At 36.3% G+C, this 18,146-nt stretch overlaps 1 protein-coding gene across 1 annotated transcript in view; it reads right to left on the minus strand.

The window, feature by feature from the left end:
* Window positions 1–18,146, minus strand: part of Blos3 (Biogenesis of lysosome-related organelles complex 1, subunit 3) — a 98,706-nt gene that overhangs the window by 48,182 nt on the left and 32,378 nt on the right. The window contains exon 4 of the mRNA XM_090383227.1: window positions 6,279–6,298. Within this exon, the coding sequence (XP_090239353.1) occupies window positions 6,279–6,298 (20 nt within the window). The remainder of the gene's footprint in view (window positions 1–6,278; window positions 6,299–18,146) is intronic.

Raw genomic sequence — 18,146 nt, forward strand, 5'->3', positions numbered from 1 at the left:
CTATAATTTCAAGTTAACGTAATTTAAAAAACAAAAATTAATGACGAAAATATGTACACATGGAATGACTGCAATCCAAATGGCTCAGATAGCAAAGACTAACTGAAGTGAAAAAAGTTATAGGATTGTTACAGTATGCTGTACTCATTCCCAGAATCTTAATTTTGTTTTCCTGCTGGGCCCATGACATTGGAAATCTGATTCATAGAAAAATCTAGATGAAAATATGGCCAGTTAAAGTGAGACTGGATAAGAGGACGTCTACTGTACATACAAATATAAATATTCGCATAAATACAAATGGGCTAACTAATAATACTAGTTTACAAATTTAAGTTTGTTCACTGGGGTTTGAATTTCAATAGGTCCTACAGCCGAAATATGTTGCTGTGATTTCAAATAGACTTAGATTTTTTCCTATCACATCCAGATACATCACAATTTAAGAAATAAAAAAGTATTGTTTTTTTACAAAAGTATATAACTTCATTGTATTTAGTAATGACAAATTGATAGGATTACATTTTCATATATCAAAAAATACGTAAATACTAACAAGTATTAATCAAAAATTCTGAAACTTTCATTAATCAGACCTTCGTCTCTTTGTTTGAAAAGAACATTTAATTTTTTTCTTTTATGTACAGTGCCAGGTTTCTCTCCTTTTAAACACCAGCCGTAGTCGGCCATCATGCTTGTATTCCACCTTCTCTGGTACCTCTGCTCCATTTCCTTTATGTCCTGATGGAATCTCTCCCCTTGTTCTTCACTCATCTGTGCAAGATTTTTGGGGAAAAAATCAAGATGGGCATGCAAAAAGTGAATTTTGATGCTCATATTACAACCTAAATTGCCAAGCCTTTCGAACATATTTTGAACAATCTTCTTATAATCCTGTGATTTATGATTTCCTAGAAAGTTTTCCATTACACTTTTAAAAGCAATCCAGGATTCCCTTTCAACGTCAGTCATAGTAGTTTCAAACTGACCATCTAAAATCAATTTTCTAATTTGGGGACCAATGAAGATACCCTCCTTAAGTTTTGGGTCAGATAAACAGGGAAATTTACTGCAAAGGTACTTAAAGCAGTTGCCATCCTTATTCAATGCTTTAACAAATTGCTTCATTACACCTAACTTGATATGCAGTGGAGGTAAAAGTATTTTATCTGGCTTTACCAAACTCTCGTGCACAATATTTTTTGACGCCGGTGTAAGATTGTGCCTCCATGGTCATTGTTTCTTTGTCCAATGCAGCGCTTTAGTTTTGCTATCCCATTCACAAATAAAGCATGGCATTTTAGTGTACCCACCCTGTTGCCCCAACAACACACAACACTTTTAAGTCTCCACATAGTTGCCATTCGTGATCTTGATATTTAATTTTCTCCAGAAGCAACTTTAGATTGTCATAAGTTTCTTTTAAGTGGACTGAATGAGCAACTGGCACAGATCTGTACTTATCTCCATTACACAAGAAAACACATTTTAAACTAGTCTTAGAAGGGTCTATAAATAGTCTCCATTCACTAGGAACATATGATGGAGCTCATAAGGCACTTATTAAACCAGTGATATCGCTGCAATATACAAGAGGACCTTCTTGTGAAAAATACTGTATAAACTCCCTTTCATGATTTCTGTACAAGGAAAATGATGTACCTGGAGAAAGTTAAGTTCTTCGCTTGAAGTCTGGATCCCAGAATTTCAGCAGCATACTTTGGAAGACCTAAGTCCCTTACTAAATTGTTCAGTTCGACTTGCGTGAATTGCTGTGGCGTTAAAATATTTTCCGGTTGATAATATTCCTCTTCACTAACAACTTTAGCTTTTGCTTCGGTGGAAGAAGATGTGGAGTCCAAAGTTTCTGGTGGAGGTTTTACAGGCAGATCAGGCCCATGCAGAACCGGCCTTATGGCTGATGGTAGATCTGGATATTTGATGTCCATCTTATTTTTTGAATTGTAACCTTTAACGTCACATACACAAAAGTAACATTCGGCATGGCTTATTGGCTTGTGCCACACCATAGGAATAGCAAATGGCAAGCACACGACTCCATTTTCTAAGATGTTCGACACATGTATGGCATACTTTATGCGGTGCCCACGATTTATCCTGATCGCCTAGTTTTATGTCAAAGTACGGGGCTTAGAGGGGAACAGGTATCCTGTGTGTTATCAGACACTCAGCCTAAAACACTGATGGATCCAATATCTCTCTATTACAGATGATTTAGGAGAAGTCCGGTTGGCCTGCCTCCCTCCCTAAAATCCACTCATGCACACCTTCTCGATGGTAAGCCCTGTTACGTCACTTAGGTGGCAACGAACGTGTAGAGTGGTTCTCTTCAAGACGCCTGGTCAGCGTGAAGAGGAAAAGATCAAACCCTCCAGCAATGAGAGCACAACAATACAAATGGTCCTCAGTCCCCAGCAGCTTTCACTCTCCCTCTTACGGCAGCGAGAGGATCAGAGTGGATGCAGAGGGTGCTAAGAATCTCTGGGTACGACCAGGCTGCCATGCACGGAAATTGAACTTGGCCTGTTATAACGTACGATCACTTATCGGTGAAGACAGGATATTAGAGCTGGAAAAGGAATTAGAAAATGTGAATTGGAATATCATCGGTTTGGCTGAAACAAGAAGAAGAAATGAATCACTTATAAGTTTATCAAGTGGAAATCTGCTGTACACCAATGGAAACAGTGAAAGGAGTGAAGGTGGAGTTGGGTTTCTGGTCCATAAAGATTTTAAAAACAACATTTTGGAATTCAAAAGTACATCACCAAGGGTGTCAAGACTAATACTCAAGATTTCTAAGAGATACAAGCTGAAGATTATAATGATTTATGCACCAACATCGAGCCATGATGATGAAGAGGTTGAAGAAATGTACACTGAAATTGAGTCTTCTAGATGAGCAGAAAACCCACTACACTATTATTATGGGGGACTTTAATGCTAAGGTTGGAAAAAGGCAAAACAGCGCAGAAAGAGGAACTATAGGAAATTTTGGAATTGGTGAAAGAAATAAAAGAGGTGAAAGACTTGTGGAATTTGCAGAATCTCAAGGACTGTCAGTAATGAACACTTTTTTCAAGAAAAGGGTGAACAGAAAGTGGACATGGAAGAGTCCAAATGGATTAACAACTAATGAAATTGACTTCATCCTCACTAACAGAAGATATATTGTGAATGATGTTACCGTCCTGAATAAGGTAAATGTTGGAAGTGATCACAGAATGGTAAGATGTACACTTGATATAGATGTAGGAAAGGAAAGGAAAAAACTGACTCTAGTAAATAATACAAAGGTCTTTGAAATAACAGAAGAGGAGAAAAGGCAGTATGTACTGGAACTTAAGAACAAGTTTGAGCTTCTGCAGACTGCTCAGGACCAAGATATCGACGAGGAATATTACAACTTTCTGAAAGTGATAAAGCCCAAGAAACCTATAGGGAAACAGAAATCCAAAGAAGAAAAAATTAGCCAAGAAACACTTGTCATGATGAACCAAAGACGACAAATGAAGAGCAAGAAAAACACTGACAGGGAGAAAATTGAGTATACTGAGTTATGCAAAGCCATTAGAAAAAGACTCAGAGAGGACATAAGAAGATTTAACACAAGAAAGGTAGAACAAGCATTAAGGGAAAATAAAGGATTTAAATCAGCAGCCATGAGCAGTAATACAGAAAGACAAATGATACTGAAACTGAAGAATAGCGATAATGTACTTATAAACAGCAGAGAAGGCATAATTCAAATAGCAGAAGACTACTATAGAGAATTATACAAGGAGCGAGGGAATGATACCAGCAGTGGGGAACATGGATTGCAAAGTAGCAACACATACGACATACCCGATTTTCTTCCTGATGAGGTAGAACATGCATTGAAGAAAATGAAGAATCAGAAAGCCCCGGGGAAAGATGAAGTTACTGTAGAGTTGTTAAAATTGGGAGGAAGAGACATAACACAAAAACTGGCAAGGCTCTTCACAAAGTGCATTAGAAAAGGTGTGATGCTTAAGCAGTGGAATAATGCAATCATAGTTTTGCTGCATAAGAAAGGAGATTTGTTATCCCATATCTACAAGTTGTTCACAAGGGTCATTACTAACAGATTAGAAAGAATACTTGATGAGAATCAACCGAAAGAGCAAGCTGGCTTTAGGACAGGATTCTCAACTATGGATCACCTTCACGTAATATCACAGCTAATGGAGAAAGCAAATGAATATAAAACACCATTATGCCTGGCATTTGTGGATTATGAAAAGGCATTTGACTCCATACAGCATAAGGCAATGTTTCGGGCACTGGAAAAACAATGTATAGATACTCCATATATTATGATTTTGAAGAAAATATATGAGAGTGCTACACCCTTTATTAGACTAGACAAAGACAGTAGCAAATTTAAAATCGAGAAAGGAGTTCGACAAGGAGACACAATATCTCCGAAGCTGTTTACTGCTGCCCTTGAGGAAGCTTTCAGAAGATTAGACTGGTTGCAGAAAGGAGTCAATGTGAACGGAGAGTACCTAAACCATTTACGATTTGCAGATGACATTGTGGTCATAAGCCACGATCCCAAAGAATTAGAGGAAAATCTTAATCAGTTATGCACAGTTAGTAAGGATTTTGGACTAAAGATGAATATGGCTAAAACAAAAGTAATGATGAACAAGTATGCCACGGAAAGGGAAATAATGATTGAAGGAGCTGTAATTGAAAAGGTGGAGTCATACACTTATCTGGGTCAAGTTATTAGCTGTAATAATGATAAATGGCTGGAAGTCAAGAGAAGAATAAATTTTGGATGGATAGCATTCAGGAAATATAGTCACATACTGAAGAGCAATATCCCAGTTTGTTTGAAACGTAAAATAATGAATCAATGTATACTCCCCACCATGACTTATGGAAGTGAAACTTGGGCACTCACCAAAAGAATGGAAGAGAAGCTAAGAACTACACAGCGAAGAATGGAACGAATTATATTGGGAATAAGACTGTTAGATAAGAAGAGAAACACATGGATTAGGCAGCAAACTCAAGTAAAGGACATTCTTATCAAAACTAAAGAACTAAAATGGTCTTGGGCAGGACACATAGCTCGAAGACATGATGACAGATGGACTAAGAAAATAACAGAATGGTACCCAAGAGGAGCTAGAAGAAAACCTGGAAGACAAAGGCGGAGATGGATAGATGAAATTCATGAGTTTTTGGGTAGTAAATGGATGGCCAGTGCTCAAAACAGAAGGAACTGGAAAGTTGCTGGAGAGGCCTTCATCCTGCAGTGGATTGAAAATGGCTGATGATGATGATGATGCATAATACAATTTTTTTTACAAAATCGGTAATATTTCGCCTCTGCTTTACAGGAACAAAACAACCACATATGTAACAAAACATATCGGGACTGTTTATACACTTTCTGGTTGCCATACTAAAATAAAACTAACACACAATGAGAACTCATGATAGTTTTTACAGGAGTACTGTGACTGCATAAGGGATGTGCCACTTATATAGGGTCTGTGGTTGAGTTGACTGTACAAACAAGTGAGTGCATGCTCAGACAAGTTTAACCCATAACTACACACAGGAGTCTCCCAGACCACTCAGAAAATAAAATTCTGGGAATCACAGATGGGCTGGAAGAGCGGTGTGGGGGCTGTCTACTTCCTGGGTCAAGGTCGGCTACCTTGCAGTGTGTGTAGTTACGGGTTAAACATACACAATCTGTTGAGGCAAATATTTGATACTGATTACGAATATAGTGGCATAAAACTTGTAAACCATTACAGAAACTATAGTTATGTACACATTTGCGTATAATACCTAGGTAATATTTTGTTCATGAATCTTTACGTGATAGAAACAAACGGACTTTGGTTTAGTAATCAGTAAACTTGCATAAATAATGGCCACATACTTTTACTCAAACCCCAGATACACTGTAAACCAGTGATAATTAACCTGCTTTCCCATTTTTCACTGATATAGTATGAACTTCACCAAATATTGAAAAATCATTGAAACTAAACTCATCTCAACTATTTTAAAATAATTTCCTGCTTTAAGAAAACAAAATTTAAGATATAATGCACATGGTGCTTTTGAAATGAAGAATTTTCAAAATCTTCAAAAAATTCAATTATATTACTGAACACTCTTTGGTTATCCTATACAATGTAATTTTTTTTTTTAATTAATGAATTTTTACATTTAATTATAAGATAAATAGATAAAATTTTGCTTACTTAATTTCTTGTGCAAGAGGCTGAAAAAAAAAAGAAATGTACATTAACATTAAAAATTTCCTACTTTCCTTAATTAATAATATTATGTCTTTTTTTTTTAAATTGTGATGAAACAAATAACAATCAAAACAAAATCAAACATGGCACATATGTTCAATTAAAAAAAAAAAAATTTACATGCAGCATGAAACAGATGACAAGCAGGCTATTTTACAAGCTAATGGCAGAGAACTGATTTATTAATTTTATTTCATGTGACTCAATAACATGGCGCAGTAATCCTATATCACACAAAGCAACAGGTATTAGAAATGAAGTAATTTAGAACAGCAATCATATTTACAATCATATGTATAGAAATTTAATAATTCATCAGATTAAATACTTTTTTTCATCACTTTTTATCACACTTCAAGAGTTTCTACTTACAAAGTAATTATTCCATAAACCAAAGTAGACAAAACAATGAAACTGCAAAAAACAATTTCAAATTAACAAAGCATGAATATTCACCCAGGAAAGCACGGAGTCTTGCAAAAATAAGGTGTAGTTGCTGCCCAGAATAACAAGAATATTCTCTGGGAAAATTCACTTGTTTAATTTGATTATTATTTTTTTTTTTGACTCTTGATTTTTAAGGAGTCCTTATGTGCTGTAATGTAATAACTAGATCGTATGTATAGCTTAGCTTAATTTTTCAGCACTCACCTCATAGTAATCCGCTTAGTTGGTGGAAAGTTTTACCACATACATAGTGGTTATAGGATTCTAATAACTTACGGGGATTACGGATTTAAGAACTAAGTTATGGGTTTTAAAAATTTTGCTAAGAAAGGAAAGTGCACCTTCCATTCTATGGTTGCCTAATTAAATTAAATTAAATGAAGAAAGATAAAAGCTAATAACTGCGCACGAGCGATTTTCGAAATCTTCTTCAGTTAGCTATAGTGGGGGGAAGAGAGCGCGCGAGTGTGTTATATATGGGTTGGGTTCCCGAAATGCATTTCAGTGCACGTAGAAACTTAATACGTGCTAAATTCCAAATGGAGAAGTTGGCGGGAATCCTTTTGTTTAATACGTTAAGTGATGTATGGCGCTTAAACCACTCAATGATGAGGGCTTCGTTTTGAAGGATTTTATAGCTGGAATGTAATTTGACTTCTGTGATGGCTGAATCAATGAGTGGGTTATGATTATAAGATTGGATGTGTTGTGTTAGTTCTGTACTTGCTAAATTAGATTTGAAACTATTAAAGTGGTAGTATGCACGCGTGTTAGAAATTTTTGATGTTCCGAATTTTGCTGTTGTACTGCCTATGTAACATGCTTGGCAATCTGATCAGATATATGATGTTGTTATGATCTTGTGTCCCATACTCATGTGTTGTCTTGTATTTGGAACTTAATTTGTTATAAGATGTGAATATTAATTTGATATCTGTATTTTTAAAAATCTGTTGAAGTCTTCTAGCATATTGTTGATGATATGGGAGGGCGATAAGGGGTTTATGTATCTTATTCTTATTCACATGGTTATTAATTTTGCTTGGGTTATTAGTGTTATTATGGACTTTGGTGATGGTTTCTTTTATTAGTTGTAATGGGTATTTTCTGTCGATGAATTTTTTGGTGAGGTATTACAATTCTACAGATAGGTCTGTTTGTGTGTTACTATATTTTACAGTGTTGTATATTTGGTTGTATAGAACTGCTTTTTTGATATATAGAGGGTGGTGTGAGTGGTAATGTAAGAATTTACCTATATGTGTGTTCTTTCTGTATATTTTTGTGCCTAAAGATGTATTTATTATTTTTTTTTTAATGAAAATACAAAGGGTATATTAGGAACTACAATACTTAGTTCTGTTTATGAGTTGAAGGCTGAGAAGACAGATGACAGCTATGTGCACACAGCATTAACTTCTGTAGAATGTAATTTTCAGGAAATACACACAGAGGAAGGTTGTTTTTTTCCCCTGAAATGGGTTGGTGTTGAACTGGTTTGGGAGGGAGGGAGGGAGAGAGAGAGAGAGAGAGAGAGAGAGAGAGATAATTATAGATGCCAATTGAAAAGAATAGTGCCCATGGAAGTATCAATAGAAATGGCATACAGCAGAAACAGAACTCTAGGAGACAGTGTAGAGAGATTTTGTAAAGAGATGGGCCATTAAATAACCTGATTGCACTCTTTTTGAATGGAGGATAGAAGTCTGAGAGAGATGTCTGGGGAGGGAGGACCACCCTAAAGGTGAGAACAATAAATCAAATCTGTCCATGGTAGGAAGGATTTGAGATTGGTACAGAGTAAGTAATAGTTTAGAAGTAAAGTAATGCTGCAAGCAAAAGAGAAAACAGTTTTTTAGATGCAGAGGAAGCAATATTTGTGATATGCTTATGCCAAGAGAGATTAGAAGTCAGGGTAATCTAGAAATCTGAGTGTTATCCAAGATACACAATGGAGCAAAAGACTGCTTTTTGCAGGATAAGACAGGACCAAGTTTTACAAAGATTTAAATTAAGTTATCTTTGTCGCCATTGTACAATCACATGGAGATCAGAATTTAAGGAATTTTTTTTTGTAGATATTCGAGAAGTTTGAGTATACTCTAAACAAACTGCTGTTTATGAAGGAGAAGATTTCTGAAACTGGAAGGTGGAATACAATGTGCTATCATCAGCAAAACTAGGGATAAAGTTTCCAGTCAGTGGAAGAAGGTGATTAATATACAAGAGGTAAAAAGTGAGAAGAGAAAGAAATAAATCTTGGAATTACCAAAATTAGTGGAGTCAGAAAACAGAGAGCTGTCTATACATAGCGAGCCCACAGTGAGCAGTCAGAGAGAAAACTGGATACCTAATTACAAAAAGCAGTTGGCTGTCCATAAGATGGAAGCTTATTAAGAAGACCTTTAAGAAGAACATGATCAAAAGCCTTTTGAAATGTCAAGAGCAACTGTTTGAGTTTCACCAAACTTTTCCATTGAAATTGTCTAAAGATAGGTAACATAAGCCAGTATATCACCAATGAATCAAAAATGACTGAATCCATATTGGCAATCACTGATTAGATGGAAAGTTCCTAGATATTTCAGGAGTTGGCAGTTAATGGATTTCTCCATTATTTTAGAAAGAAGAAGTAAGTGAAATGGGACAATAATCCGATGAAAGGGATATCACCCTTTTTAGGAATTGGCCAGATATGAGCAAATTTCTAAGCAGATGGGAAACCACCAGTGGAATAAGAAAGCGTAAAAAGGCAACATAGAACAGGAGTAAGCTCAGGAGCACAGGTTTCAAGAACACATGGAGAAACTATCTGGACACAGAGCTTTCTTGGCATCAAGGGTGTTCAAAATTCTTCTGACATTCTTCTTATATTGATGATCTTGGTTTACCAAGATCATCAATATAAGAGTTAGAGGAAAAGTGAGTTGGATTTATCTTTAGCTGAGGCAGCAATAGAACCATCAGGTTTTAACAGTGGTGGGAGCAGTGATGGGCAAAATTTCTGGCCAAGAGCTTTGGCAAGAGACCAGAGTGCTTAATTACCATTTGGATAAGAAGCAAATTTTCTACTCTCACCCTGTTCAGTATCTAATTTGGACACATTAAAAAGTGCTTTACACTGTTATGAGCTCTATCAGGCAGTAAATGATATACTTGCATCCAAATCTCCAGGCAATGGAGATTTGGATGCAAGCCAATTGAAATATGCAACATTCTTATCTTGAATAGTATTAGCACATTTATTAGAAAACCATGGTTTAGTTAAATGATGAGATTTTAAGGTGTAGTGTGGAATAAAGGATTTCACACTCACAAGAATAATTTCATTGATCCGACCTGGGCAAACACTGACACCAGATTTAAAATATTAATCCAACCAAGGAAAATAAAAAAAATTATTTATATATATATATATATATATATTTAAATAATGTTAAAATAGTTGGAAAAACGAAATATTTCATAATAAAAATAAAAAGGAGGGTACAGCATACATCAGGGGCAGCAAAAAGCATATTCCTCTACATGATGCTTGAAATATAATCATATAAATTAAAATAAGGTATAAAATAAAAATAAAATAATGCCAGCAGTACGGCAAGACGAGCGAAAGGACAAAATTAAACTTAATTTTAAATCAAGCAGGGAGGGAAGAGAGGGGTAAAAAGAGTAAAAATATTGCAGCAGAAACTTAAATTAATTTAGAAAATCTAAATGAACGAATAATAATTCTTTGAAATTTAAGAGCCAATTAAATAGAAATTTAACGGCGCCCCCTCTGACGGGCACCAGGTCCAAATTTATGTGAAATATCACCAAACAGACCCCTCTCTTCCCCCCCCCTGCTTGATTTAAAATTAGGTTTAATTTTGTTCTTTCGCTCTTGTCTTGCCGTACTGCTGGCATTATTTTATTTTTATTTTATACCGTCATAATTCCAGAATATTCATGACAGACATGAATATTCTGGAAAAGGATGTTAACCCTTTCCAGATTATGTATGTATATTATATGTTTTTAGTGTGTGGGCCATGAGGTATATATACTTACTGAGTGATCACTGTATTATGACCACCTTCCTAATACCATGTTGGGCCCCCATTCTTATGGATAACAGCTGCAATTCCTGTCGAAGAGGCTATTGACTAGATCAGTTGTTTCCAATCGGAGTGCTACAACCATTTTCAAGTATGGGGAGAGATTAAGAAAAATTACACTGAGTTTGATGGCAATCACTATTTCTGTGCACCGCTAATATTCGTCTTTTAACTTAAAGTGTGACTTTAGTGACAAAAGATTGGGAACCACTGGACTAGATGTTTTTTTGGGAGCTGCTAAGTGGAACTATATTTATTGATTTAAAATTGTTTTTCCTCTAACTTTTGATTTAAAATTAGCAGTGTAGTATTTATTTGTAATTCTGATTAATTTAGTGTATTTGTTCTTTACCTGGCCTTTATAATTGCTTAATAAACCACAGTAGACTTCTTCCAGCACTGTGTTGTATCGATAAGAACGTTTGAATTTTGCCGCCATTGTGAAGTGAGCAAATTTGTAAGTGGAGTCTATAAATTTGTGCACTCTGGAAGTAGTGGCGAATGGTGGGGGGGGGTGACAATAATTAAGATAAGAAGATTCATGAGAGCACTAGTAGATGTGGAATCGTTGGGACAGACTTATCATAGTCAGATTTGCAGCAAATCCAGTCGACATGGTAATTATACAAGTTTATATGCTAGCCTCAAATAGTGGTGATGAATTAGTTGAAGAGACATACATATGAACAGTTGGAGGAATTAATATGGAAAACCAGGTCAAGAGACAAAATGATAATTATGGGAGATTGGAATGCGGTAGTTGGAGACAGAAGGGAAGAAAAGACTGTGGGGAATTTTGGTCTGGGTGTGAGAAACACACACCCATGCTGCTGCAGAATGAGTATTTTGCATCTACATTCACACGTGAGGAATTATTAAGGTTTGAAAATGGCAGAAGGTTATCAATTGTAGCAAGATACTTAATGATTTTGTAATAACCGAGAGCAAAGTGGAAGAGAAATTGTTGAAGTTAAACGTAAGAAAAGCACCTGGGGTGGATGGGATCTATCCAGTTATATTAAAGGAGGCGGCAAAGCAACTAAGCAAACCCTTAGCCATAATTATGAGAGCATCCTTGGACTCAGGGAGGTTCCCACGGACTGGAGATGTGCAAATGTATCCCCAATTCACAAAGGGGGATCGAAGGGTGACACGAGTAATTACAGACCAGTTAGTTTAACTTCTGTTCCGGGTAAAATAATGGAGTCACTGGTTAAAGATGCATTGCAGGATCATCTAGACAAGACTGCAGCAATAATTCAGACACAGCATGGGTTTGTTAAGGGAAAGTCTTGTCTGACAAATTTGATAGGATATTATGATGTGGTTACAAAGGAACTGGATGCGAAAAATAATTTTGATATCATATATTTGGATTTCAGGAAAGCTTTTGACACTGTTGCGCATGGAAGACTATTGTACAAATTGGAGCAGAATGGTATTAAGGGTAAGTTGCTACAATGGATAAAAGGATGGTTAAGTGCTAGAAGACAGAGGGTGGTAATCAATGGGTGCTGCTCTTCTTGGACTAATGTTATTAGTGGAGTCCCACAGGGTTCGGTGTTAGGTCCACTGTTGTTTTGTATATTTATCAATGATATTGATGAAGGTATATCAGGCTTAATGTCGAAGTTTGCAGATGATACAAAGGTTGGCAGGGTTGTTAATGACAGTAATGGCAGTGTGCTACTGCAACAGGATCTAGATAATTTGGGCAGATGGGCTAAGAAGTGGCAACTGAAGTTTAACCTTGACAAATGCAAAGTACTACATATGGGTAGAAGTAACCCCAGAGAAACGTACCAACTGTGTGGTACTACACTTAAGGTGGTAGAAAATGAAAAAGACCTGGGAGTAATTGTGCAGGCAGATATGAAGTTTTCTGAGCAATGCAGACAGGCTGCCAGAGCAGGTCATGGGGTTTTGTCAATGATATATAGGAATTTTGCTAGCAGGGAAAAGGAGGTGATTATCCCTCTGTATAAGGCAATGGTCAGGCCACACCTTGAGTACTGTGTACAGGTCTGGAGGCCTCATTTTAGGAAGGATGTAAATTTACTTGAGCATGTACAGAGAAGGGCAACAAGATTGGTGAGGGGAATGAAGGGATCCTCTTACCAACAGAGGCTTAAGTTCTGCAAATTGCAGTGGCTGGAGACTAGGCACCTGCGCGGTGATCTGATTGAGATATATAAGGCCTTGAATGGGTTGAGTACGCTGAATTCTGATGGGATCCTTCCACTTGATCAGATTACGAATCTAAGGGGGCATAAATTCAAATTAAGAAAAGACAGATGTAGAATAGATGTGCGGAAATTTGCATTTAGCCAGCGGGTGGTTAATTGCTGGAACAAACTTCCATCTGTCGTTGTGGAAGTTGATAGGTTGAATAAATTTAAGGAGGAACTGGACAGGCATTTGGAGGGAATGGTGTGATTTTTTTTTTTTTTTGGCTGATGCTACATAAGCTCATACATTTGCTTTCTTGCATCACATGCCACTACTACTACTACTGCTTCCCATATGTAGTAATTCACATTTGTCAAAATTAAACTTCATTTGCCACCTCTCAGCCCATCTCTTCAACTTTTCTAGATCTGTTGCAGCAGCGTACTGTCATTAGTGTAGTTAACAACCCTGCCAACCTTCGTATCGTCTACAAACTTGTATATTAAGCCTGATATACCATTATCAATATCATTTATAAATACAGAAAACAACAATGGACCCAACACTGAATTCTGAGGGACTCCACTTATAACATTAGTCCACGAAGAGCAGTCCATTGATTACCACTCTCTGTCTTCTCCCACTCAACCATCCCTTTATCCATACCAGCAATTTGCCTCCAATACCACACTGCTCCAATTTGTGCAGCAGTCTTCCATGTGCAACAGTATCAAAAGTTTTTCTAAGATCCAAATATATGATATCAAAGTTATTCCCTGCATCCAGTTCCTTTGTGATCACATCATAGTATCGAATTAAATCGGTCAGACAAGACTTCCCCTTAACAAAACCATGCTGTGTCCGAGCCACAACTAAAGTCTTGTCTAGATTATCTGCAGTGCTCCTTTAACCAGTGTCTCCATTAATTTCCCTGGAACAGAAGTTAAACTAACAGATCTATAATTACTTGTGTCACCCTTTGATCCTCCTTTGTGAATTGGGATCACATTTGCACATCTCCAGTCCATGGGTACCTCCCCCGAGTCCAAGGAAGCGCTCATAATTATGGCTAAGGGTTTGCTTACTTCCTTTGCTGCCTCCTTTAATATAGCTGGATAAGTTACAGTGTCATTGGAGAGCAGTACCTGTTTTATTTTTGCTGTTTCACTGGATCTAAATATTGTTCCGCACAGGTCAATAGTGCATGACATTATCAAATTTTCACTAACAGTATTGTGGGCCTCTCCTTGACAAGCAATGTGATAGCTGACTCTCAGTGAGGCATCTAATAATTCTTCTGTTAACAATTATAGATTTCACCAATGAAGTGTTTTTTATGTAACAATTCTTTTTCTCTTCAAAATAAGCAGTAGGCTTCCATTCAAGTCTCGATTTCTTTCATAATGTCCCATCGACATAAAGGGCTTCACATATTTTTGCTGAGTTTCTGTTCACATATTCTGCTCATTACCACAATTACAGAAGCTATATTTAAAACATTCATTTTGATAACGTTGTCGTCTTTTTTTAAAATTTTGGTTCTTATGTGGTGCTGATTTGCTTGTAGACAGACTTGGTGAATGGTCATGATTATTGCCACCTGGTCTGTCACATTGAGGTGTTCTCAACTTATCTTTGCATCTTTTCTCAGGATTTGCTGTTCTCTCTGTAGAATCTGTCTTTGTTCCTCTTACTAAAAATTTATCCATGACTGGATGGTGTGAAATAAATATTAAAAATAGTTACACAGAAAACTACCACATCGCTCCAGCACAAAGCATTTCTGGGACTCGTATCTACTGTACATCTGTATTTCTAAGAGGTTGAATTTAGGTTCCGTTTAGGTTGAATATTCAGTTGCCTGGTAATATTTGTATCAACAACAGGACTCATCAATGGATAATTACTATAAAAATCCAGTTTCTTCCCTCACCTGGAAATGCAGTAAAAGTATTTCGGTGGAACACTACAAACAGCTACCTCTAGAAGGAAATATGGCTCCTGTTTGTCAAGTGCAGTACATTAGTTACAAAATAAATTTTTGTAAACAACAACACAACATCCTTTTGTCGACTAGAAGTTACACTTAGGATGGCAAAAACTGTTAAGGGCTAAAGTAGACAAAACTACACATGAACTGACAAGTGATATATGGAAAAATTACACGAGTTCACTTTAGCACTAGGATAGCTGGACAAAACACGATAAATTCTAGGGTATCAGAAATAAATACATGGTAAAATCAGTAACATTTCACAATTAGCTGATAAATAATTTACTAAAAACTAAGCATATGAAAATCTGCCATTTTGGATGAATCACCTGAGGTAACACCTTGGTACTACTCAAGATACCCCCAACTGAGAACCACAGGATTATTGTCTACTTATTATATAAACACTTATAATTATATATCAACACATATAAGCATCATACATCTCATAATATACACTTCTAAAATTCAAAGTAGGAAATGTACTATGTTACAAAAGTATTTATTTTTTTAAATAACTACTTAAAAAAAAAAGTTCTTGCTTATATTTCAGCATGACCACTAACTCAAAAAAAGTCTACATTAATTATTTTGAAAATGAATACAATCATTAGCTGTATTTTGCAGTCACATGTATTTGCATCCACTCAAAGCACATGTGCTTCTGCACCCTTGCGCCTGATGTCGGGGCAACCTTGTAGGTCACAGCTTTACTGTGCACTGATTTGTTTACATTTAGTTAGTTTTTGAAACTATTTTATGAACCTCATGCAGCTACTTTGACTCTTTGTGGCTCACACTTTACCTATCCTTGTTGTTGTTGTTGTTGTTTGTTTATTTGGTTTTTAGGAGCATTAGCAACTAAGGCCATATTGCTCCGGGGATATGCGGTAGTCATTCCCTGACCTTTCCGCATTCTCCGTATTTGGTGGTGATGGGCTCGAACCCCGGTCTAATCAAGAAGCGTGTACTACGCATTGCTGCTCCTGCCCACCTGGCTACGGAGGCGGCCACCTATCCTTGAGCAGGTGTTCAATCATTCAATGAATCTAGCTTTGCTTGGCAGTTATAGCTTAAGTGCCAAGACATTAATATATTGTGTTCGGAATTGTTTGTATTATCATTATTATTATTAGCTATATGGTGCAAGGAAGCCTGAGGCTTATGCTGCACCAGCCAAAAAAAATAAATAAATAAAATAAAATTTCCCGAGTTACCCTGAGAGAGAGAGAGAGAGAGAGAGAGAGAGAAAAAAGGGAATCACCAAGAAGAGAAGAATGATGATATCCAGCTCAGGACCCTGGGTGTGCCAAGCCCATACTCACCAGATGTGAGTTTGCTTGTTTGCTGGATGAAAAAATCAGTTTACAGGAGATAAAACAAACAACACAAGGAGCACTAAGTGAGGTGGGAGTGAGACACTGATAAGAGTTCCTCCCATCTCGACAGGATTTGAAAACAGGCCTTTACTACATGGTGTGAAAGAATGGTGATTGTAACAACTGTGCTAACTAGGGGAAATTGTCATTTACACAGGAAACTTTATCATAGCTTTGTATTCATTGGCTGAAAGATGCCTGTCAATTAATGAATTTTCTGGATGATTTTATTGCTGATAAGCTACCTATAGACAACTGTATGACTTTTCACCAATAGGAAATACATATTCAAAGCTATAAATTATGAAAATGGTAAAGGGGGGGGAGTATCCTGTGAACATAATGAAAATGGCTTTTAGATTTTTTTAAGTACAGGCAGTTCTCCCTTTAAGCGTTCCCGTGTTTAAAAGGTTTTTTTTTTTTTTTTTTTTTTCAAGTATCAAGCATCAACAAAATCAAAAATATGAACATTAATTGCAAAAAATGAATGTTAAACATTCATAAATACCACATTTCAAATGATGCTCGTAGCTATACAATACAGTGCACCCACTTTACGATATTAATCGGTTCCAGAGGCACCATCGGATCGTGAAAATATCCTAATGTGAACCCAATAACATAGTTTTTTTTTGGTTATTCATTCCAAAATCTCAGAAGTTGAAATTTTCGTTATATAACTAAGCTATTACCAATTCAAATCATTAAAATCACTACACTTTCGTCGTTATCATATGTTCTGCTATAAGAATGAATTCTGGACACCTTTGTGATATTTTTCTAAAGCACATTTCTGGAGGTGACGACCATAAAACAATTTGCACTTTCCGGTTTATTGGGCTTTTCTGTTAGCGCAATCAATTATAAACGGGTGGTAAACTCGATGGTATTACATTTGCGAAAATACCAATAGCTGGAATTGTGTGGGTTTTTATATTATTATGTTGAAATGTGTTTTCCCTTCACTGAAATCTTTAATCATACATAAAATATAAATAAATTTTCAGAATTATCTGAAGTGAAACAATATTGTGAAGATAAAAATATTCCTTTTCGGGTGATTCTGATTTTAGATGCACCTGGCCACCCACAATTTCTGCAATGTCACCACCCTAATGTTAAAATAATTTTTTTGCCACCAAATACGACATCACTTTTGCAGCCAACAGACCAGGGCGTGATTTCAACTTTTAAAGCGCATTATCTTTGGGAGACATTTGATATGCTAATTAATGCAACAGATAAGGAAGGAGGTCCAACTCAAAGAATTTTGAAAAGAATTCCATATTTTAGATGCAATTAAAATAATACAATGAACCTGGGACAAAATTACAGAGAAGAACATGAAGGGAGTTTGGAATAAACTGTTTATTGATAATTTTGAAGGATTTCAAGTACCAGCAGAGATCACACAAAAAGAAACAGAAGCAGTCGTTACTATTGTTAACCAATTGCAGCTTGACGTTTCTACAACTGATGCAACTGATCTGCTTCAAGCACAATAGAGAGCTCACAAATGAAGACCTCTTTGAAATGGCAAAATGTGAAGAAGATTTAACAGCTGAAACTCCTGTTTGTTCCTTCACTCTCAAGGGGCTAACAAAGCTTTTTAACATATAGAAAAAGCAATTGAGATTTTCAAGTCAAATATTAAAATTAGTGTACTAGGAAAGTTGCCACAGATTTAAAAAAATATGCTTATGCATGCTATTGTGAAATTTAT

Source organism: Mastigoproctus giganteus, chromosome 1, assembly GCF_048544385.1.
Source record: "Mastigoproctus giganteus isolate SK-2022 chromosome 1, ASM4854438v1, whole genome shotgun sequence".
Lineage (NCBI taxonomy): Eukaryota > Metazoa > Arthropoda > Arachnida > Uropygi > Thelyphonidae > Mastigoproctus > Mastigoproctus giganteus.